The 24,683-nt window shown below is 44.9% G+C and overlaps 1 protein-coding gene across 1 annotated transcript in view; it reads left to right on the forward strand.

Annotated features, from left to right (window-relative positions):
- Positions 1 to 23,030, forward strand: part of XPR1 (xenotropic and polytropic retrovirus receptor 1) — a 105,348-nt gene extending 82,318 nt beyond the window's left edge. Inside the window, exons 7-14 of the mRNA XM_009275882.1 lie at positions 363 to 550; positions 782 to 961; positions 5,312 to 5,477; positions 7,130 to 7,321; positions 19,677 to 19,843; positions 20,126 to 20,265; positions 21,062 to 21,283; positions 22,699 to 23,030. Of these exons, the coding sequence (XP_009274157.1) occupies positions 363 to 550; positions 782 to 961; positions 5,312 to 5,477; positions 7,130 to 7,321; positions 19,677 to 19,843; positions 20,126 to 20,265; positions 21,062 to 21,283; positions 22,699 to 22,759 (1,316 nt within the window). The 3' untranslated portion in view covers positions 22,760 to 23,030. The remainder of the gene's footprint in view (positions 1 to 362; positions 551 to 781; positions 962 to 5,311; positions 5,478 to 7,129; positions 7,322 to 19,676; positions 19,844 to 20,125; positions 20,266 to 21,061; positions 21,284 to 22,698) is intronic.
- The last annotated feature ends 1,653 nt before the right edge of the window (positions 23,031 to 24,683 follow it).

Genomic DNA, 24,683 nt, shown 5'->3' on the forward strand with positions numbered 1-24,683 from the left:
TTTGTGTATCTGTCTGTTGGGATTTCATCTCCATTAAACCAGAACATTTAAGTGCATATAGTCACAATTTATGCTAGTGCTGAACCTTGTGCCTGTAGTGTGACACAGGGGACTTAAGATGCTGCTAATGACCCGACTACACCAGCTGGAGAGTGCATTTTCCCCAGAATACTCCTAAATCCTCTGACAGGCTAGGCAAAAAGCCCTCCACTTGCTGCAATACACAGGTGTGTACGAGCGCACCCTGTTTTCATGGGGTACAGCCGAGCATCTGAGAGCCAGCATAAAGCAGCAGAGCGCAGCTTTGCTTTGTGACAGGACTTGTGCTATCACTAAGGTCGTTTCATTTTTGTCTTTGCCAGGTGTGGCTTTTATAGATGGACCAAATGTGTGGCCACTGGTAAGAATCTATCGAGGTGGCTTTCTCCTGATAGAATTCCTCTTTCTCCTGGGTATCAACACATATGGCTGGAGACAGGCTGGAGTGAATCACGTCCTCATCTTCGAACTCAATCCTCGCAGCAACTTGTCCCATCAACATCTCTTTGAGGTAAACAGAATAGACTGTAGGAGTGGTTGAGCAGTGCAGTGTATCGGGAGGATAAACCCTGCGCCGTTTCCTGGCAAGGAGTTCTAACACAATTAGAAGAGGAAGTTGCGGAAGTCTGATTAGATTACAGCATTGAGCACTGCTCTCCCTTTTCTTATAATGAGAATTCATTGTAGGTTTCGGGGCTATATTTTCATAAGGTATCTATGTGTTTTTTCTATCTTTCTGTAGATTGCTGGTTTCCTGGGGGTTTTGTGGTGCCTGAGCCTGCTGGCATGTATATATGGTAAATTCACCTACATCCCTATGCAGGTGAATCCACTCATCTTGTACGGCTTCATGTTGCTTTTTCTCATCAACCCTACCAAAACCTTATATTACAAGTCCCGTTTTTGGCTGCTCAAACTATTGGTAAGTCTCAAACCTGATTTAAATCAATAAATTTTTAAAAATGCCGTAGCTGAGCAGTAGCAGTTAAGTATATACAAGTGTCACTAATCTTCAGGAAAGAGGGATGCTTATACCACTGTGTATTCATCTTTTCTTATTGAGAATTCATTGTAGGTTTCATTGTAGGGGCTATATTTTCATAAGGTATCTATGTGTTTTTTCTATCTTTCTGTAGATTGCTGGTTTCCTGGGGGTTTTGTGGTGCCTGAGCCTGCTGGCATGTATATATGGTAAATTCACCTACATCCCTATGCAGGTGAATCCACTCATCTTGTACGGCTTCATGTTGCTTTTTCTCATCAACCCTACCAAAACCTTATATTACAAGTCCCGTTTTTGGCTGCTCAAACTATTGGTAAGTCTCAAACCTGATTTAAATCAATAAATTTTTAAAAATGCCGTAGCTGAGCAGTAGCAGTTAAGTATATACAAGTGTCACTAATCTTCAGGAAAGAGGGATGCTTATACCACTGTGTATTCATAGAGCAGACCAGATAAGGTATTGACTGCAAATGGTTGTTGAGTATGGGTTTACAGAAGCAACTTCTGCTTGTCTGTACCAGTCTGTCATTACTTTCCTATTGCAGGTAGCTACTTGTTAATCTTCCTATAGACAGCTGTATACATACTTTTGCACATACAGAAACACTCATATCTTTGCTTGTTTGTTCCTGAATGCAGCGGAACAGTTTGGTTAGGGTTACAGTGCTCTAAGGCAAAGCTGTATGGATGCTCCTCAGCCCAAACTGGGAGAGCACCGACATTGAGAGGGTTCACTGGTGGAGAGGGAACCTTTGCAAAGGTTACTGCTTATGAAATTATGTTCATAGGTGTGTGGGGGGGATGTGGTTCAGCAAACCTTTTTGTGGTCTTAAGCAGAACTATTTATTTTTGACCCAGCTCCTCTTTTCCTGGTAAGATAAATCTGGTAAATGGAATGTAAATACATGTGCTACTTCAGTGTTCCAGCTATAGGTGGGAGCTCCAAAAGAACAGTTTTCAAACTTGTTGGATGGCTCATCAGTTTCTTTCCAAATGGCTATTTCACACGTTCATCCCCACCCTGTATGCCCTTTAAATTGACTTTAATCAAGATGGTTCCCTCGATACCTTGTTCTTGCTGGAACTCCTCTGAGAGCATCAACCAGAAGAGGGTTTGGCTGGCTGATGTTATTCGTAGAATCATTTTAATGCCAATTAAAACAATTAACTTTATCTGGAACATGACAAAGATGTAGAATCACGCTTCAAGCGTGTGCGTGCAGGTATGCACGCAGCTAGTTAACCTCAGTGCGCTTACCTCTTATTTGATTCGCTAGCTTACTACTATTTCGGTTTCTTCCTTTTTTGCCTTCCAGCATTCAGCCATCTCTCATAGATGTACCTTTAGTCCCAAGCCTCATTAGTCTTACTGCTGTCCTTTGGTGCTAGGGGAAGCACTGGAAGTGCTCTAACCATGTGAGCAGTATCTGTGCTAATTTACTTTAATGTCTTAACCGAGTAAGATTCTCAGTCTTCACAGGGCTCTTAACTTCCAGTACCTGCTCTATCCCAGCTATCTCTAGACTGTGCTGCAGTCTGTGATACAGACATATCTTTGAGCGTGCATAGGCCAATTCATCCCAGGGTCTCCTGGGGAAAAAAGCTTCATCAAAATGCAAGATCACCTTAATGGTGGAAAATGACACAGTACATCTGACTGTGTGTTATGCGGAAGGGGGAAGGGTTAAAAAAAGGCCATTAGAACCACATAAAGAGTAGCTGTTAGGCTTTTCTAATTTTTATTGCATGTAATTGGCCGGCTGGGTGTATTTTATTTCTCCTTGCAGTCGCCAGCAGCTATCTGGGTGAAAGGAGGTTTAAATAGTGCAATTCTTAGAACTGTGCTGTTCACACCAATTTTGGTTTGGTGAGCGCTTTTCTTCGCATGCTTGATATGTTTCATTTCCAGCCAAAATGAAGTCTGATATATCGGGTGTAGCAGAACATTACTGGCACCTTCAATTTTTCTAGAACCAAATCAGGAGTGTACTTCAGTGTGTTTTAGCATTTCCTGATGGATCTAGGAGGTTTACTGCATCCATCTGTGATCATCGCCAACTGCTTGTTGGTACTCATGAGAGGGATCTCTTTTGATAATCCCTGAGGGACTGCAAGTTGCACCTGAATTGATCTTCCTCTGAATGAAAAAAATGTTATTTAGCCAGTAGTAAGTTTAATTCCCATGCCAGGCTCTTCTTTCTTGCCTACGTGGCATCCTTCTTTGCCCTTTTGCTGCTGGATGAGAAGCCCACAAGTGCACTTGTGTAGGCAGAGGAGAGCAGCTCACCGGGAGGAATTGGATCCAAGCACAGGGGATAGCACAGCGTCTGCATGCCCACGCTCTCTGCAGGGCGCCGAAATGGCAAAACAACTGTACGGAGCCTGTTTGCGAGAGGTAAAAATCTAGGAAGTGTTTAGCTCCAGCTCAAATATCTGCTATCTCAGCACCTATTAAAACTGCAGTAATCAGCACCAGGAAGTTTGTGCTTGGATTGTGGAACTCTTGATATATAATTGCAACTAATTACTTGAAACTGAGGTTCAACTCCAGCTTTTGGTGTTTTATGACTTTATTCTTGCGGTCCATCTTCACTGGAGGATGTTGCAGACACTTCTCAACTGGGAAGTGAGGAGTTGCCTGTGGTACCTGCCAGCAGGCAGAGCCCTCCACTGCCAGCATCCTCTGGTAGCTGGGCTGCAACTCCAGCTGTGCCGGGGCAGCGTGCGGCAGCAGTCGGAAACCACGGTGTCTGACGTGTGGGGTTAGGAGGGTTCAAATGGCAGCTTAGGTTCTTGAGGATAGTTGACTGAGATACCAGTGCCTTAGCTAGGTTGTGGACATATCTGCTGACTCGTCGTCTGCTGTAACCTTTAGGTGGAAAGCTTCTACTCTCTTAAAAGTTTTATGCTGTCATCTAGCAGTGCCTAAGCGTCTCTCCCTAAATTAAGTAACAACATGGATTTTATTAATTTCTTCTTTTTTCAGGGAGATCTATCTGAAAAGCTGTTTTCACATTTCTTTCGTTTTAGTTAGTCTTTGTTTCCAGAAAAAAAAGGTCTATGATGAAACAGGTAAAGATAGTATCAGGGAGTGTTGGTAAAACTGAGGAAGGACCTTTTGAAAAGGAAGGTTGGCGTGGCTTCTCTGACCTCTGCAGAAGCTGTTCTGCAGCTGGACTGCTTTGACTGAGGACAGACCTCCCAAACGGCTGGCCCTGTTCGAGCCTTTGTAATAGGTGCTGTCCTACCTGAGTGTAGTGCTTTCTGAGTCAAGATCCACATTTGCTGTTTAGTGCCACTAAGTCTTAATCCCCTATTTGGCTTTGAAATTTAGGACCAGAGCCTTAAATTGGCATTACAAGCTGATGGGAATGTGTCAGTCCCTTCCTGGGTTTCTGTAACTGTGTACTCTTTAGGTTCATAAGGAGAACAATATAAAAGATCGGTGTTAGCCTGTGTTTTCATTAATTTAAAGGTTCATAAATCTCTGAACTACAGGGTGGTGCTGGTGCTGTCTCTCTGAGAAATTGGCCGTTAGTACCTATAACTAACCAGGTAGAAAGAGTTGTAATCAAAGGTAATGGACCATGAAAACTGTCTGGTTTGAAAGTAGCAAAACTGCTATTAAGGCTTAGAGGGAGGGTGGACTGGGATTGAGAGGGAGTCTAATTGACAGTCAATAGGATTTCTTCTGCCCTTTCTTTAACTCTTTCCCTGCTAGAGGGCTTGGGAGATCCAGGAGTAACAACCTTCACTCTTACAACTTCTAACACAAAAGAACAGCTAATGTGTTAAGTAAACCAAGCCAGGATCAGATTAATGGCCATGCTGAGGGTCTATAATCTAAGTGACATTAAGTGTGAGGGAGAAGGTAAGTGTGGAAGACGTCAATAGACATGACATAAATGCCTGAAAGAAAGCGTTGATCAAAAAGGAGCAATGGGAGAAATGGAACTGTGTAGAGCTCTTACGCAGAGACTGGGAGTTTCTGGGAAAGAGCTTGGTTGGAGGAGACTGCGCTCTTCTGCCAGTAAAAAAACCAAAAAGATGGGGAGGGGACATGAATAGTTGCATACAGGAGGAGGAAAGCAGGAATGTATTTGTACTAAAAGTGAGCAGACTTTTTTTGTCAGCAGGAGTGAAAGGTCAGCAATAAATCTTCAAGCATTTCTGTTATTTCCGTATTTGTTCAATGCTGTGATGTCCTGCCACTGCATTTAGATGTCTTTGACGCTATGTCATGAATTATTCCTTTTTTTTTCCTGACAGTTTCGAGTGTTCACTGCTCCCTTCCACAAGGTAGGCTTCGCAGATTTCTGGCTGGCTGATCAGCTCAACAGCCTGGTCGTGATACTCATGGATCTGGAATACATGATCTGCTTCTACAGCTTTGAGGTTCAGTGGGAGGACAATGCTGGACTTCTGGCAAATACAGGTGAAGTAATGCTGATGACCCATGCGAATGTGGTCAAAATGACCTGAAAAACACTGAGCAAGGCAACTTCATAATCATCTATCTGTTTTGAAGAGGGCTACCAATGACATAGGAAACTAAAATAATTGGCGTGTCTTGTAAACACAGCATTAGAGAGATTCTCCCCTTTCTTACTTCCATCCAGAGAAATGGAATTTCACATCAGTGTTTATTTCCTAATCCAGTCATTTGGTCTGACTTGTATATTCAGCAAAGAATTTAGTCACAGCACTTCTTGATTGGAAAGAGAAATCAATTTTCCTGGCATTGTTGTTTTATTTCATAGTGGTTTAACCATGTATTTGCTTTTAGCCTGTTCCTGTTGCTCAGCATGAAAATGAGTTGCATGAGCTTGGTAACCACAATTTTCTGTGTTGTAGCCTGCTTCTTACAGGCTCTGTTACAGTACCCTAAAGCAAGAGAGGATGGAGAAACTTCCTCAGAGCTTGTTAGTGCCACCCCTTATTCAATTAGAGTTGATGCTGTGGCGCCAGTGTTGTGCGTGCTCTGCCTCTTCTCTCCTTTCTAGCCAGAAGAGCCGCAGAGTTGGCATATGAATTTTGACTTTGGCCTTCCCAATGGCAAAATAGTACCTGTCTTCTCCTGGATTGGGCTGTTTTCTTTCCATTTTAAGCAGTGACTGCTGGCAAATCGTGTTGTCTGATGGTTTTGACACTGTCTGAAAGAATTTGCAGTATGCTTCAATAAGCATCAGTGTTCACTTTGTTCTTCCAATCTGTCTGATCTTTCTTTTCCCTTTAAGACAGTGTTGCAAGTAACTTTATTTTTAATGAATAAATATATATAAAATAAATAAAGCAACTGAGTGGATAACAACTTGTCCTCCTACAGTCCAAACAGTGGAATGATAGTGCTGTGCTTTGGGATAAATATCAGCTAATAACTTGTCTCCATTAGTCTGAATAAGAAACAAATGTTTGTTAGTCAGTGGGGTGTTTGGTTTAGATGTGCTGAGCGAGACAGCATAAGAATATGGCATGCTTGGAGGTTCCAGGCAAAGCTGGGGTTTTCCTGGTCATTTCCTCAATAAAAGGCTTTCAAACATCAGGGATGTGACACAATGTCATGCTGATGTAATTGTCTCTCACCCCAGCTGTTGAAGCTAGGGCTATGCCCTGGCTTTGCTTTTTATTTTTTAAGCCTTTTTGAGCTGTCCTGCAGAGTTTGGAAATGCTCTCCCATTTATGCACAAAAATTCAGTGTCAAAGGCCTTTTGTAATTCCATCCTTAATTCGATTGTTCACAGTACTGCCAACAGCACAAAATAAATTTAATAATAGACTATTTCTAATCTTCTTGCATGTTAATTATACTGGCAGCAGTGAAAGAGTTAGATGATGATCTGTCTGGATCTGTTATTGATGTCATGTCACCTGAATACCTCCTTAATGGAGTAAAGGGAGTCAGGATACTTTGTGGTGATGAGCTTCTCGCTGTTCTGGATACGTGTGTGTGCATACATGTGTGTGCCTAAGTACAAGACATTGATGGGGAATTGCTTTCACGTCAAGTGATATTACTCTTGCAGAAAGGAAGACGACAGGAGTTCTTAAACTTACTGACTCTGTGTCCCTGAAACTTTTTTCTTGCAGATAATCAGATTTGTTACAGCTACTCCTACGGAGTGAGAGCAGTTGTCCAGTGCATCCCTGCTTGGTTGCGGTTCATCCAGTGCCTGCGCCGTTACCGTGATAACAAACGGGCCTTTCATCTGGTTAATGCTGGAAAATATTCCACCACCTTCTTTGTGGTGACATTTGCAGCCCTCTACAGCACTCACAAAGGTATTGGTTATTTTGGAAAATCCTTTGCAAGTCATGGGATTTGCTTCTTACATGGCAGAAGCTCAGAATTTGGCATCCCATTGGAGCATGAACTTTCGTCTTTTGGCACCTGTGAAACATCTCAGTGGAAAGGCAAAGGCCTGCCTAGCTTGCAAAGAGTATTTTAAGATCTTCTTTTAGGTATTTTTCACGTATGTGGTCTGCTTAGAACTGCATTTCAGGAGTGTGAGAAAGAATTTCCAGGTTTCTCTCTCAAAAAGAAAAAACTGAAATACCTCTCAGTTTTTGCCGTGAAGGGAGGTGGAATGGGAGATATATGAGGAAAGGAATAACATAGGAAATGCTTCTCCCTTGGCATTCGTGAATAGCTAACCTGGATCATCTGAATGAAGTCGGTCCATCATTCCTGAACAGGGGGAGATGTGCACAGTGCCAGGAAAATGCTCTCTCTGGATTTTTCTGTGTTTATCCATGTTTTTTCTGCAGCTGGTAGGGAGTTGTTTCCAATCCATTTAACTGCAGATTGAGCTCTGATCCCTCAAGTTCCCCATCTCCCTGGAAACGACAATTACTCGATTCTGCTCTTGTTCTGAAGAAAAAAGCTTTTAGTTTCTGCACTTCAGGCAGTCACCCTGCCTTTCATTGTTCTGAAGTCCTAAAAGCTGTATTCTTTTATTTGAAAATATATGCCTTCTATATCTCCAGAACTTAGCAACCACACATGCTCGTGAGCAATTACTTATCCTGAAATATGATTGTGGTGGGGCAGGGAGAAGTGTTCAAGGCATGCTTCTAGTTAACATGCTGTTTTTATGGAGGGGTGGCAGGGTTATTAGAAACCTTCCTGTGGCCAAGAAATGGCTGATTTGACATAGCTGGGCCTGAAGTCACACCAATAATGCTTGTCAAGCCTTGCATTTGAATGGCAGGGAAGTGCACTGGTGCAAGCTGGCTGAAGGCTGGAAGTCAGGCGCTCTGTATCTGGAGGTACATGCAAACTGGTGTGGGAGCATCAGTGCCGGATGCAGCGCCTGGCCCCTCTGTGCATCTCCTCCCCGCTGCCGTGTCCCCAGAGCTTGCTCCCGTTTTAATTTGTTTGCTCAGTGACATTCTGCAGCTCTTCAGTTCCAGCCCTGCAGTCCAGTTAGTCACCGCTGCCAAACCCTGAGATGAGACACATACAGATTGCCTGGCAATAGTCACTGCTTATAAGCTTTTATATACAGTGCTTGCTTTGGGAAGGCTGACTGATGCTTCTCCTTCCCGGGGGGGGACACTCTGGCAGAGCCTTCTGCAGGAAGGTTGGGGTAGGTTTGGAACCAAGAGGAAAACCAGCATCTGTCAAAATGTCCTGCTGAAGAACTTGATCTCTTCCTACTCCCCTTGAAGTTTGCATCTGCGCCAGTACTGCTGACCCTTGTTCTCGTTGCTGCCATACATAACTGTTGTCTGCTCTTCAAGTCTGGCAGGGAGTGGGTTGTAATGAGGTGTTTATGAGCCAGGCATGGGGCTTGTTCCAATTGCTGAGGGATGTTCGTGACTCCCAGCTTTTGTCTGTCCGGTTTTGTTAGTGGGAGTCAATAGCACATAGTTGTTGGTATCATACAAAAAAATTTGGAAGCTTCACGGCCTTTGGAAATTACATGTTAGCACCGATTTTGTAAATGTCACAGTGTTTGGTTAGGGTTACAGGCTTGTAGCGATTTTTCAGAGGGCTGCCTAAGACCTTGCTGTGTCTTCTCAGCCCTGTAGGCCTATTCCCATCCTGCCATAAATGCACTTTCTAATATGCTGTACCTGTTAAGAATCCAGTTTTATCTATGTGCTTTACATAGATTCCCAGTTCTTTTTTAACTTGGAATGAGATGGTCTATCATCAAGTTGTTGTGATGTTACTGTTGAAAATAGACACACTGCTCGCCCACACCTTCTCTGTGTCTGCCTAAGGATGGTAGAGACAATCACCGATCTCTTACCTACAAAATATCTGTTGGGGGCTAGCTGCTTGCTATTGAGAAAGCAAGCACTGCCCAAAACAAGGGTCAAATTGGTAAAGATCCTTGCTCCTTAGACCTGCTCTAAATTGCAGTAAGTAACGAACCTGTTAATTGCTGTGGTAACAAGAGTTTTATTTAAACAGTCTTTCATGCCTGTGTTTGTAAGCCTATGACTTATACCTCTGGAATGACAGCTTTTGGCTGCCAGGACAAGAGGGTAATTGGTGGCCTTTTCTTGGAAGGTCAGGTAATGTACACCAGTGCCTGTTCTCCACTTGGGTGTCCTGGGGACATCTCAGCCCTCTGTAAAGGCTCATCTTCCTCCCTTGATTTGAACGTTGAATAATTTGTAGTGGCTCTGTAGGTTTTTAGCTTGTGTCTGCCAGCTGTGTGAAGATGGACTGTGTGGCTAGGGGGGTTTGCTGGTGTTGAAAGCCAGCTAATTCATACAGAGTGCACTTACGGTGTTGTTGTGCTGTGTTTTCATAAGCTTGTTGGAAAACAGCTCTAATTAAAGAAATGTTCAAATGCTACCTTATTATGTTTAAGTGATGTATGCTGCTTCTAGTCAGATGTGGTACTCCCTTCTCCAAACCTGCTGTAGCAAAGGATCACCCCCAGTAACACAGGGTACTGTTGGCTCTTGACTAGTATCTCAGTTTCCCCAAAATACCACTGTTTAATAATTCATATTGCTCAGGCAGTGCATGATTCTGATTCTTTCTTCCCTTAGAGAAGCTGTTTCTTTATTTTTTTTCCGTTTGATTTAGATGCAGAATGCAATTTTCTCTAGTTGCAGTTGGGATGTTGGACTGGTAAGATCTGTTAGATTTTCTCTTCCAAACTGGCAATCCTGTTGTCCCGGGACTTAGACCAGTTTTACAGAGTTAACACCAAGCTATCATCTCCTGAATTAGTGAAGCTGAAGCGAGAGACACTACCCCTTAACATAAAACCGGAGCAGGCAGCAGTTGCGTGGATGAGTGCCGACTCAAGCTGCCCACTTCACCATGGCTCAGAAACACGGCCATGTTTCAGGGACAACAGCAGCAACCCAAGGGCAACTGTTGCTGAGCTCCCAATGGAAGAATTCTCAGTATTTTTATATCGCTCAAAGGAATGGGAAGCAAAGGCCGCGTTCTGTAAATATAGTCCTGCAGAGTATATTTGCACAGGCAAATGAGGCATATCTGTAACTCTAAGCTACCTAGCAACTGGAGTGTGTGCCGCCAGTCCCTGCTCGCTCGCAGCACGGCCGAGCAGAAGCCTCTGCCCCCGGGTCTTTCCTACCCTTGCTTTAATTTCCCTGGTAGTGCTGAGCAGCCTTGCCCCAGAGCTAGCCAACTGAGTATTATATTGCCTTATTTAATCCCTATGGAAACCTAAGTGGTGCTGGGGAAACAAATGATTAAGCCCGAGTCTGCAGCAGAATATTTGCCCCAAGTGCAGTGTTATTTTGACACACAACTACTTTTTGCCGTGTTTTCACTCTGCCAAAAGCAGATGCGCTTTCCTTGACAAATGCACCAGTACAGCTATTTCCACTTCAGTCCAGCTTCTGGTAGCATTCCACGGGGATCCCCTCTTGTATAAAGTGTGCTTGCATTTAACAGGATATGCTGACATATCTAAAATAGCCAGCCTGGGTTTCATTCCTCACTCAAACCTGGTTCGCCTTTGTAAGACAGGATTGTTGTATTTAGGTGTTCGGCTCTTAAGAGAAACCGTGCAACTGGAGTTGTGTTGTACTACTCTGAGTGCTGGTCACTTCTTAAGCTTTATGTGTGATTTATGCTCCAGTTTCATTCTTTGTAGAATGAGATGCTTCTTGGGTTTGCTACTGTCTCAATTTTCTCTTACCTTGATGCCTTTGGCTCCCATGGTGTCATCAAAAGTATCTGGCTCACACAGAATATAGATCTGGCTTCTGTGCTTGAAGAACTGAGGTTCTCAACTCAACTCTTCCATCATTTTCTTGTTTTGTGGGATTTGCTGTTTCAGCGTAAGTATTTATGTGTTTACCTTGGTTTTTTCAGGAACGTGTTACTGAGCTTAAGTACAAGTACTGGGTTAAAACTGGCTATGCGGGATTTTATCCTTTAACTGAAGGGAAAGATGGTTTATGCAAGCTTTCATTGTCTGTCTGATTTACACACCTTATTCAATGAAATCACTGTGGTCTGGGTAGTATCCAGCTATTTATTAACCTCTAAATTATTCCAAAGTTAATCCGTGTGGCCAGGAAACTTGAGCAAGTGTCTCTTCTTCAGTACTGCTCCCACGCCCTTTCCAGGTGCTCCAAGTGAGACTGCTGAACACTAGCTGTCATCAGCTTGGAAGTGCCGTGGAGAGTCTTAGGTTGGTCTAAGATAGTATAACTGCCACATGCTTTCTCATTAAACAGCCCAGGAAATTGACAGTAATTAAAAATACAGAAGTTAACTAAATAGGGCTGTCTCTAGAGTAGTGCTTCTGTCTGTGTTCTCACCATCCCTTCAGAAACAGGTTTCTCCTGATTAAGTGAGGCATAATTTGTTTGTTTTTTTTAAAGGCTGAGAAAACTGTGAAACTCCTTGCTTTGCCAAGGAATAGAGATGTGAACTGTCAAGGCAAGAGTCATTCTTCGATTAATGGGCTTTTGCAGGAAGGTGTTGGACCATCCCTTACTAATAGAGAGGTTTGACCAGGTCTGACCAGATGAAGATGAATGGGAAATGTGCTGCTTTTTGAAAATATAGTGGAAGATTTCCGGGTCTTGTAACTGCTGCTCACTCCTCATTAATCACGATGGCTTCAGCTGTTACCGGTGGTGATACCGGCTGGCGTAGCCGACTTCACGCTGGAACGGATCGCTGGTTCTCCCATGGTCTGGCCCACCGCAGCTCTGCTGGGGAGGGGTATGACTTCCAGGTGGAGGAGGATGATGCACGGCAGGAAGGAGGAGAGGGTGGTGGTAACATCAAACTGTTGCACTGAGAGCTGCAGGAGGATACATGACTGCACCTTAGCTCGGCTCTTCTCTGCCGGCTGAAGTACTGAACAGTGGGTTGTGTCACTTAGCCCTTGTTGCTACCTTATTAGAAACTGCAGGGTGCAACCCCTGTGGAGCGAATTTGTTGGTAGGTGGAACAAAATTAACTGCGATCCTAAATGGTTACAGTAGGAGACAAGAACAACTTGAGTCCCAGTTCCCAGTGAGAACTGGGACTAAAATGACTTTCACAGAAATCAGACGTTGGTGCAGCAGCTTATAATACCTCAACTGAGAAATGTCATTTCATTTCTAGAGCACGGGGCAAGGCAAAATAAGTGGACATATAGAATTCAAGTACAAATTTTTTTTTTAGAAACGAAATTAAAAAAAAAAATTCATGAAAGAATGAAACAAGTAGCATTTGTGAGATCCTGTTCCCTAGTTTATCCCTTGTGTGTCGGTACAAGATCTCCCATCTCTCCCTCTCTTTCTCAGCACTGGAAGAGCTGTCAGTACTGTGGCAAGCCAGATCATTTGATTTAGGTGTCACAAGAACCTTAGAGAGTGCTTGGATTGACCTCTTGAAGTAAAACAAAGTTTGTAATGGGATTAACTGGCTTCTTTCTTAATACTTGCATTTTTCGTGTGGCTTGCCTTAGCACAGCATCCTGGCAACTCCATCAGGATGATTATTTGGAGCCAAAACGTGCAAAGTCTGTCACATTGCTGTGAGCTAGGATGAATTTTTGTCTGAAACCCTGTCATCCCATGCCCAGGAGGCCTTCAGTAATGAGTTGTGTTCATTAGCCAGTCTTTCTGATCCTTTCCGTCAGAGCAGCGGCGGTGTCATTAGTGAAGAATTGGAGGCATTGCCATGGGCAAACGTTTCCATCCTGGCCTCTGACCTCCTCCCAGCTTTGACGTGGGTCTCTGCGGCACCCTGAGCGAGTCTGGCTTCTCCACACTGGCTTGTTAGCTCCTCTAATTGCTTAGACACCTGTCCAGGTGATGATGCTTCGGGGTCGAGCCGGGAAGGGTGAGGAGCACCCCAGCAGGGCTGCGGCAGGACCACCCTGGCTGGGCTGGATCAGCCAGCAGGAGCTCGCTTGCTGGCAGCCTGTGGTAAGTGAGCATGTAAGGTGAGATGAGACAGCAGAGATGAGACAGCAGCCTGTGCTTGGCGGGGGGCCTGGGAGGAGGGGTTGTTAGGCAGAGTGATTTCGGGAACTGCCACACCACACCCAACGTCAGCACAAATGAGGCATAAAATCCCACAGGGAAATCTTCCCATGCTTTGTAGGTCTCAAATGTCAAGCGGGACATTCCCAGTGCTGGCAGCCGCGCCGTGGAGGAGGGAAGATGAGACAGCAGCCTGTGCTTGGCGGGGGGCCTGGGAGGAGGGGTTGTTAGGCAGAGTGATTTCGGGAACTGCCACCACACCCTGAACGTCAGCACAAATGAGGCATAAAATCCCACAGGGAAATCTTCCCATGCTTTGTAGGTCTACAAATGTCAAGCGGGACATTCCCAGTGCTGGCAGCCGCGCCGTGGAGGAGAAGCAACCTTAGCAGCCTGTGCTTGGCGGGGGGCCTGGGAGGAGGGGTTGTTAGGCAGAGTGATTTCGGGAACTGCCACCACACCCTGAACGTCAGCACAAATGAGGCATAAAATCCCACAGGGAAATCTTCCCATGCTTTGTAGGTCTACAAATGTCAAGCGGGACATTCCCAGTGCTGGCAGCCGCGCCGTGGAGGAGAAGCAACCTTGGCACCCTGCCGCTGAGTGATTCATGCATTCAGTTCTCAAGACTGCAGCTAAGAGAGATGGATTTTAATAGCTGGGATTTGGAAAGTGGACTAATAGGTTTTAATACACTTTTGTGTTAAAGGTGACTGGAGAAGTGGGAACACTAATGAATAAGGTGTAAGTAAAAACGGTGGCCTACCGATACCTCATTTCATGGGCACTTAAGAGGGGTAAGCCTGACCTTTTTTAATGGAACATTTTAAGAAAAGCAACTGACTACATCGCAAGCGATTTTCCTTTCAAATGTATGCAGGTCTGGAGCTCTCTGGTGCTGCAGAAATCTAGGAGATGCAATCATCCAACAATATTTTTTTTAATTTTGATTTTTTGTGGTTGCTATTATATTTTGAAGGAATCTGCTCTGGGATCTCAAAGCACTATAGAGGTAGTAGATGACATTGTGTGCCAATCCCTAAATTGTCCAATGAAGGCCTTGATTACCATGCTATTTATTTCATATTGTGAATCCACATGTTCTTATTAGTGAGACTGCTGGCAAACGCTTAGATTGGAAACCCCATCCTTCTCAAGGTAGCAGTTAAACATACCCCAAGAATATTTCTCAAATGCTAGAGAAGCCACCAGAAGAAGAATCAGATCAAATCTCAGTTATGACTGATATGCTTCCTCCTGTTTGCAATTAAATCACATTTGTTTGTGAGATACGAGTAATGAGATTGCTGCAATGTCTTGAAATTAGACACAGTTGTATCATCCTACAAACCAAATGCAAACCTGCAGAGTGTTTTTACTCAAAACACGATTTGGGGATTTCCCTGCTCTACAAATGTAGAATCTAACTAGAAGAAGAAACGAGATGTTGCCTCCTGACAGTTCTTCACTGCGCTGTGTCTTGCTGCTTCGCTTTAAATTGTGCCCAGAGGCTATAGCAGAGGTTTGCAGAATCTAACGGGAAGGTTGTTCATACGAAATGGTTGGTATTTGACAAAGCCCATCAGTGCACGATGGCAAGTCCTCCGTGTGCTCCGCTGGGTTATTTGCCTTTTTACTGCATTAAGTCCACTGTCATGTCATGGCTTTGCCATTGATCAGTATTAAATAGTGGTACGTGCTGGCTGAGCAGAAAGGCAATGCTGCTGCTATTCCCTCATTAAGATGTACAATTACTGAGGGAGCGGTAATACTGCACTTCGATCAGTAAGGTGTTAGACAAATGCTTTGGGATGTCATTCTGATGGCAGTTCTTATGTAGATAAGTCACTTCTGGCTGTCACCCCCCTCCTGTTGTGTGCTGGAATGGAGTTACTGGGCACATGTCATCCCTGGGCTAACTGGGTGCCAGAAAGTATATGCTCGGTTCTCTAGTATCTGTGCTTGGCTAGCACACTGTAAATATATACTTCTTTGTTTTGGTTCCACTTAAATCTGTGATTGAAAAGCTGGTCATCAAAGGAGACTGAATTTGGTGTGCCTTGATCAAGAGGGTTTTTATTGATGCTGGAGGCAGAACTGCTCGGGCTGGGTCAGTTTTGTCTCGTAGCAGGGCTTACCTGACTGTGTTTCCTGATAACCTCATGCTTCTTACAGCTTGTATCACAGCTTTCACCATCAGCAGAAACCACAGCCAGCTGCAGTGGCTGACACACCAGGAGTGCTTATCGAGGGCCATTGTGCTCTTATCCAGACCTTCAATAATACATGGCATTGATTTTTGCTGTGTTGAATACTGTATAGTGTTTACATTCCCCAGAATAATTCAGCAGGGTAAACAGATAGTATTCTTTGGAAGTAAAGTCAATATTAACAGCGTTCAGGATAGTATTTGCTGTCTATCCTTGATGGAAAGCAACCTTTCTCTTGCCTGTGTTTAGAAGGGGCTATAATTTCTGCAGAGTATTATTCTCTCAGAATGCTAGTCAGATATTGTGTCCCCTGGGGCTGGGTTTGGGATCCAAGATATTTTTGCAGGCAGTAAATTCTGCTGCTGCAAGTGCCTTTGGCTATTTTCTGGGACTGTGGCCATTCACAGCTTCAGTTCAAAGGTGGAAGCCCTCCATTATTTATCTAGTTGACCTTCTGGGGCAATTTGTAGGTGTATTTGTGCAGAGTATCTACTAGAATTGCATTTTATAGGGTAAACTGAGGATGCTAATAGAAATTCTGTGGTGAAGGTTGCAAACGGCCCCTGTGGTACGCTGCTTCCCATCAACTTTGCAGCAAGTGGAGATAGCATGGCACTGCGAACTCGAATAGCCTCTGATGTAGCTGAACACCTCCACGTTGCAGACTTGCTAAGGTACTGAAATCTGCCCATCGGCAGGGAGGGTAAAGCTGCGCCTGCAACTTTACATGTCGAGTTTTGTGCTGACGATGTTTTGTCCTGCGCGTGCTGTTTTGAATAACTGTAGCTTAGGAAGTTGCTACATGGTGGTGCCCTTTGGAGCATCGAGTAGAAAGGTCCTTCACCCACCTCTGGCTGGGTGGACTGGCAGTTGTGTGCCAAAGGGTTGCTGCAGTCCATGGGATGTTGAAGACTTGGTCTTTTTTCCCTCTTGGAGAGGTTGAGATCTATCAGGTGTCCAGAGTGCTTCTCTCATCCTGAGACTATCGCTCTCTAATGGTTTTTGGTGGTTTCTAGCACATCATTAAACAAAGAAAAAACACAGGATGAAACAGTTCCTGCTTAAATAGACCCTGACATCATCATACATATGCACAGCTATGTATTGCTACTGGAAAAACTGGCAGGCGAGGAATAGATGGAGCCTCTGGGCAGAATATGAATGCCTTGATTTTCTAGCCCCCTGAGCAGCAGTGAAGAAGGCCACTAGGACCAGCCAGTGGAGATTGAGATATAATTGCTTGCCTAGAGCAGTAACATGTTTCTGTACAGCAGCTGAATACCAATGAGGACAGAAGGAAGGAAGGTATCAAACAATTGCAGGCAGGAGGAAAAGGAGGATAAGAGATTAAAGGAAGGGACTCAAAGGCCAAGGCTAAAGACAATAGGCTAGTTCTAATTAGAGCATTTTACCAGGGAGTGATTTGTTTTTTTAATGAATTTTTTCAGGAGCTGAATGCATTGCAGAGCCAGTCGCTGAGAAAGCGAGCAGGAGCAAGGGGCAAGCAGCGTGACCCCAGGTGCCACTGAAAAGACTGCTGCAAAGATAGGGGCAGGGAAAGGGAGCTGAGGCCATGATAACCTAACTAGAAGCAAGCACATCCTTTTGAGGTTGATGAGGTTAATGCCACAAGTTTTCTTACTTGGGCCTTTTTCTTCCCGGTACTCCTCCTTTTTGTAATTGCACACAATAACCTTTAAGGCAATTTAGGTTTAAGCAGCATGAACCTTTGAAATCACCTTCCTATGTAATTGCCAACTTAGGATACAGTTTTGTTAGCCCCTTACGTGGTTTGACATGGTAGTCCGGGGCCAGGCTGTCCCCTCCATAACCAGAGAACTCCAAAGGAGCGCCCAGCAATGCCGCTTTGCTGCTCTTCAGCCCTGCACCTGCAGGGCATGGCTCATGCCAGGGATGTGGCCGAAGGCGTGGCAATGGATGGTACTGTCTGCACTGCCTTCTCCATGTCTGCTCCATGAAGATGTGGAGTAAGACTCAGTTTATTTGAATTCTGTCCTTAAGGAAGACAAAAAAGGTAGCATGACCTAACCTTCAAGCCTAAGCTACTGATAGGAAGCATGCAGCCTCACAGGGTAGTTTGGAGTGTTTTAGATGCTTTGAAAGCACTTAACCCATTAACTACCTCCTGAATTACTGTTTAGGATCTGGTAGTGGGAACTAAACATGGAGATGTAATGAGCTAAAAATAATGTTGGAAAGAACAGGCTTAGTGTCTCTGAGTCACTGAATGTCAGCATCTGCCTTTTCTTCCTGAAATAATGTAGTTGAGGCTTCAGAGGAGCTGGTGGGGGAGAATAAAATCTTGCAGTAGAGCCCAATTAATTGCTAAGCTCTAAAAAGCTCACCTGTGTCCCGTTTAGTGGCAGCTGCACTTTAAAAATGGATGGGAGAGGTGGTTTCAAAGCAGCAGGATTAATGTACCTGGGCATCAGAGCACGTATTTTGCAGGACTTCTGTGCCTGCTCCTGGGTGACGTCGTGGCTCTCTGCAGTGGCAGGTGATGCGATGCTAGACCTGTCCCTGGGTAAAGCCAAGCCTTGGGAGGATGTGGGTTACTGCTCAAAGGCTTCTAACCTTGCACAAAAGCAGGGAAGCTAGTCAAACCTGAGAGCTGCAGCAGATCTCGTGTCCTTTTCCTCTGCTGATGTGAAGCTTCACTGCAGACAGGCTTTGCTGCCTAAGTGGCTTTAATAGGTTTGCTTTAGGGGGTGTGTTTTGAAAGGAGAATGAGTGTGTGTATTTGACCTATATCCTGCACATCATGTCCAGGAAGCCTGAAAGGCGTAATGGGAGGAATGTACTCTTACACGATGCCTCTCATTTTCACCGTCATTAATTTTATCAGATTGCTGCATTACACTTATATTGTAAATGTTAGAAACAAAAAGGGAAGGAGAGGGCAAATTGCCCGGTTGCTCCCTCTGTGATCAGCTTCAGGGATTCTGTTGTTTTAAGGCCACATATATGGAAAACAGTGCTGTCACTTAGCGTGGCATTGGGTTTGGACTGGAAACATTATGGCTTTTTTGTACTAGAAGTGTTATTGGCTTTGTTAGAAAGAATCAGTGAATGAGCAATTACAGTGGCTGCACAGAAAGGAGGAAAGAATCCTGACAGCAGGGACATGCAAAGCGTCTCAGCCTTGCAAAGCATTATAACGTGTTTTATTTTTATGAACTTTATGACCCAGATTTGCTAATTAAAAGCAAACAGAATTATCAGATGTTTGTTTTTACCCAGCTGACTGATGTAGGGAAATCTAGCTGAATTGAGAGAGCAGCATAACCTTTTCAGGGGAGACTGGGAAACAACTTAGTTGCAAAAACATATCTGCAAGTGAGCAGACTTTGGTCCCACAGTCCTGTGTTTCACAAAGAGGAGTTCTGTATAGGCATTTAAAACTCTGTACTGAGCCTTCTTCAGGATTTGTACATACATGTTAATGTATTGCCACCTTTTTGCTTATTTTCCCCTGCCACCACAACCTCTGAAATGGCTAGTGGAAATTCCTGTACTGCCCATCCTCTTTCAGGCTTTTAGTGCACTAATTCACAGTTGTTTATATTTAGACAAACTAAAATATTCTCTTACAAAACCCTCCTAAATGAGCACTGCCTCAGTGCTTTTTTCCTTTGTACGAGCCTGTCTCTTTTGTGAAATATGACCCTCAGCTTCCACCTGCTGTTCAGAGTTAGAATGGCAGGACTACCACGAGTTTCAAGAAAATAAAAATATTACTGCAAATTTCAATCCCAAGTGCAAAACGTTGAACGAGATGAAAGTGGAATTTAAATGGCAATATAAAGCTGGTCCTGTTAAGGCTTTTGGTTTGGTTCAGATTAGCTAGCCTGATTTTCCCGGAACTTGAATAAAAGGGGTGTTATTTCCACTGATCAAGTCAGCCAATTTGTAGCTGTTTTAAGAAGCAATCTGCTTTAAGTTGTACAGAAGTATGCTGTTCTTCTCTTTTCCAGCTAAAAACCACAGTGACACCCAAGTGTTCTTCTACCTGTGGATTATCTTCTATTTCATCAGCTCTTGCTATACCCTTATTTGGGACCTGAAGATGGACTGGGGTCTCTTTGACAAAAATGCTGGTGAAAACACCTTTCTTCGAGAAGGAATTGTCTACCCACAGAAAGTGAGTATACAGTCTGCACTTACCTTAGGAAAGGCTTTTAATATTTTAACAAAACTTGCTGAGTTTAGAGCATGTTGAAATTGGCCACTGGTGCTTCCTGAATGCTATGTGCTGGGATTTTCTAGCAGTAGAGTTCATTTGTTTCAAAGAGATCATTTCATACTGTTCACTTTTCTAGTGGTTGAGCAGCAAATTCTCTATCTTCCTGAAGGCCTGAAGAGGTCTGTCTTCTGTGCAGAACATGTACGATCAGCTGTCCGGTTTGTCTGTCTTGTTCTTCAGGCATACTACTATTGTGCCATTGTAGAAGACGTGATCCTGCGTTTTGCGTGGACCATCCAGATCTCCCTCACTTCCATGCAAATCTTTCCGTATGCTGGGGACATCATTTCTACTGTATTTGCCCCACTTGAGGTATTCCGGTAAGGCTGCTTGACTGAACAGTTCCTTTCTCTTTTACATTTTGATTACTTGTATAACGTCAGCGTGGTGGGAAGTGCCTTGCTCTTTGGACGTGGAAGGTACCAGTCCTTGAAATGGAAGACTAGGTCTAACGGGAACATTTAATCCAAACAGGGTGCTGAGTGAAGAAAGCTGTAGAGGGCTCTGCAGCAGTGCGGGGCTGGGTCCTTCATGCTGCATTTGCAGTTTCTTCTGAACCTAGACCTGATCTTGAGGGTTTTGTTATTACTAAATTTCTCCTTAAAATCACCTTGTTGAAATTTCCAGATGAACTTTCACTTGATTCTCAGGCTTACAATTATTCTCAAATCTCCGCTGCTTTTCCAAACACTAATTTGGATCCTGCAAGGTTTCAGGGCTCTTTACACACTTGTACTCTAGCTGGAGACCTACCCCCACAACTTCTCAAGATGAGTAAAAGCCCTTGAAGCTGAACCTCACTCATGTAGATGGCGGAGGTTGCGTTTCGCTTGTAACGCCTGGTGCCTCCATGCTGTCCAGACTAGGGCTGTCATCGTTAGGACAGTGAATGAGCCTGACAGATCTGTTCTTCTCCAGAGAGTTGGAAAGATGTTGTAGCAGGTGCTGCTGTTAGTCATTTGCTGTTTCTCCGTACTCCCAGTGTGTTCCCAGAGGCACTTTGATCAGTGAGAACAGTCAGTGGTATCTAGGTGCGTGTGCCAGTGCTTTGCTAAACACAGGCAATGCCTGTAAAAGTGGAACCAAATTGATAATTTTCACTTTTTCTCCACCTAGACGGTTTGTGTGGAACTTCTTCCGTCTGGAGAACGAGCACCTGAACAACTGTGGTGAGTTCCGTGCCGTGAGGGACATCTCTGTGGCACCGCTCAACGCTGATGACCTGACGCTCTTGGATCAGATGATGGACCAGGAAGATGGTGTACGAAACCGCCGCAAGAACAAACAGTGGAAGCGCAGCCAGAGCGTGTCCTTGCGCAGACCTCGTCTTGCTTCACAGTATGTTTTGCCTCGCCTCTAGCGCAACAAACCAAATCATGTGTTAGAGCTGTTGTTAATGCTTGGTGGCCATTTATGGACTGGGTAGTCATGCGAAGATCTCAGCCAAAATAGTCATTCAAAGGGAGGACGTGTCCAATTAGTAGATGAATATTTCTCTGCTGGAGGGTTGATCCATCCTTTACATCATCTTGGGGTTCTGGTAAACCACTGGAAAAGGGAGTTCCCTTTACAAAACTTCCCTCCTGCAAAAAATAGCCTGTAGCAGTTGCCAGAGGTTGTAAATCCAAACCTGGAAGAGAGGTTCCCATAACTGTCCATTTCCAGGCTTCAGACCACTCCAAGATTTCAGTTATCATTTGGTTAAGATTTCCTATGTGAGATCTCAGACCCTTTCCTCTCCCAAATCTAAAACCATGCATTTTTTCTTTCCACCCCGCCTCCTTACAGCCTAGACGTTTCCCCACCTTGCACCCCAGCCCTGAACCTGTTGACTGCTTATCTTCACTGCAGTGCCCATGCTCTGAGCATCACAGGGTGCTCCAGTGTTCAGGCATCACTTCTGCTCCAGCAGCACAGCTGCTGAGCCCTGCCCTTTGGCCAGGAGGCAAGCTTTGGCTCCCTGGGGACGCTGAAGCACAGCATGTCAGGAGTGTTGTGCAATCCCTGCAGCACATCCCCCTGTTGCATCACGACATGGGAGGGGTGGATGGGAGGAAAGGAGGCCGTGGCTGTCACGCAAAGGGTGTGCTCTGGCCTGAGCCGCAGCCCTTGGGCCATGCTTGTCTCATATCCGTGTTGGCTCAGAGTACATGGATGTGACTGATACCAACAGTCTTTGTGCGGCCGCTAGAGACTGAAAAACTTCATGCAGAGAGGATGTGGGCCAAAGCCTGGTCGAATTCCCTACAACCATGTCCGTTTACCCCTCAGACATGCAGTGAACTGAGACATGTCAAGTGTATTCCAAAATAAGCTGCTGTATCTTTGTGCAGCCCAATTACAGATTGAGCAGGTACACTCCTTTGGATTTGCAGTGCCTGCTGCCATGGTTTTGTGGAGTTTTGTGCGGAGGGGTGGATGGATGCACTGCACCCAGCAGTGCCGCAGAGGTCCCCGGCTGTTTGTCGGCGCAGCCCGCAGAGGGCATTGTCCATGCGTGCAAGGTGGCCGGCGTGGTGTGGCGTGGGCAGAGCGGTGGGAGGAGGATGCTGAGGGACAGCTGGGGCATATTTATAAGGCTCTGCTATTCCCAGTGAGAGTGGGAGAGCGTGAAACAATTCCAGTGGAGGAAAACAATTCCTCTTTGTGGAAGAAAGATTTCCAAGTGCACTGCGGTTTTATTGTCTGCATGTAGTAATGGGAATTTCTTCTCCCAGAAACAGTGAGTGTCTTCTGTTTGGTTTTTTTTCCAGGTCCAAGGCTTGTGACACTAAGGTATTGATAGAGGACCTAGCGAATGAAGCGAACACATGAGATGGCCACGGTCTCTTATTCCGCATCCTTTGTTTTCTCGTTCTGTTCCCCTCTTCCCCAAGTAACCCGATCTCTGGTACAGTTCCAGCTGAAAACAGGAGAAAACACTGAACATGTTTTCCGAGCTCTTCCAGACCAGATCCTATGGACTCCAACAAGCTCACTGTGTTTCGTTTCTTTTCTTCTGGGTTAATTTTAATGTTCTATTTTAAAAAAAAAAATAAAATATTTTACTTTGTTTTGCCAATAAAGAGGACAGTTCAGGAAAGAAGGATTGTTTACAGTCTCAACAAGGACATACAAACCTATCTGGATAACGAAGCATCATAGGGACTCCCTCATGGGACAGTGCCGAGAGCACACTCAGTTTCTGCTTGGCCCGGTTTTGACTGGTTGAAACCGGACTTAAGTTTTTTAATCTGATTTTTTTGGTTTTGTTGTTTTTTTCTTCATATCCAGCGCTGAGGCACTGGCTGCACTTGCAGGGAAAGTGCACTTAGAGCAGTATCTTCATTCATGAAGCTACTTTTTAATTTGATGTAACTTTTCTTATAATTTTTTGGAAATATGATGTATCTGTTGCATATAGTTTTCACATTATTTATGAAACTTAACAACCATATGAGAGTGATTTTGAGTCCTGTGCAATGAAGGTTGTAACAGTAAAACAAAGCCGGGAATGTAGATCTAGATCTCCAGGGTTGTGGGGTTATGCCCTGCAAATACCCCTCTTGTGAGTCAACTTGCACCTGTGTTTACCTTTTCTCTCTTTCTTTCTTTTCAATTTTATTTTATTTTAAACCAAAGTTTCTCTTCCTGATTTTTTTTAGTTGCTGCTACTGCTTCTGGGCATGTCTCTTGTGCTGGTTCAACACCAACTTTCCATGCAGCTGTGTGAAAGTAGTGCAGATGATCCTAAGGCCCTTTTGAAAGGAGAGTTGGGTCCTACCAACGGTGCAAAAAGCTAGGCGAACAAAGGCTTCAGAACTTCATTCTCCAGATCAAAAAGTATTTTTCAAAGCCTTAATAATCCTTAGATGGCGTGCGGGCATCCCATACTGAGCCAGGGACCTTTCCTGGTGTTCTCCTGCAGCCCGGTGCAGCAAAAGTGGCACAAGGCAAGGAGGTGATGGTTCCTGTGGGCGGGGGGGTGTTTAGCAGACTGGGGTTCAGGAGTGGTGGTGTGTTGGAGAGCTGTCAGGGAGCAGGGAAAGGACTGTGTTGTGCCCACCTGATGGTGAAGGTGAAATTGAAAACAGGTCTCCTCGTGGCTTCTGGTTTGGCAAAAAGCCTCTGTCGGGCGCTATCCTGGTATGCTGCCCTGTGGCTCAGCTGTTACTCGTGCCCCTTGCCTCATCTTACTAACCCAGTTTGGGAAGTGCGATACCATTAAGCAGACTCGGGTAAAGGGCAGCTGTATTGCAGAGCAAATTATGTTGGAAGAGCGATGCTAACTCGATGGTCTCGTTCGTCTCTCCTCCTGTAGGAAAGAAAACATGGGGGCCCGCAGAGTCCCGCTGTCCTTCCCCTGGCATGCCATGTGCTCCCTGCTCTCTTGCAGCAGTGCCGGTGGGTGAGGGGAGCTGGAGCTGAACCTCGCAGCCAGGACTGCTGCCGCTGGGTCAGGTTGGCATGGCCGAGGTCCCTGGGACTGCTGCCTTCCCCCCTGCCCGGCTCGTGGGAAGCTGTGGTGCACAGCTAGGACCGCAAGGGGAGGGTGAAACTCCTGAAGTAGGATCCTCGCACTGATGTCTGTCTGTTGACTTGCCTCTAGTTTGGGCAATGGAATTGCAGGAATCCCTGCTCAGCTGCTGTTCGGTGGTTATTGTTTTTTAATTAGCTAATAGCATGGTTTCTCACACGACCAGTACATTGCATTTTTCTCAGTTTGCCTGCTGTGCCTCTTGCCCAGAGGAACTGAAGA

The sequence above is a fragment of the Aptenodytes forsteri genome, unplaced genomic scaffold (genome assembly GCF_000699145.1).
Source record: "Aptenodytes forsteri isolate BGI_AS27 unplaced genomic scaffold, ASM69914v1 Scaffold289, whole genome shotgun sequence".
In the NCBI taxonomy this organism is placed as follows: domain Eukaryota; kingdom Metazoa; phylum Chordata; class Aves; order Sphenisciformes; family Spheniscidae; genus Aptenodytes; species Aptenodytes forsteri.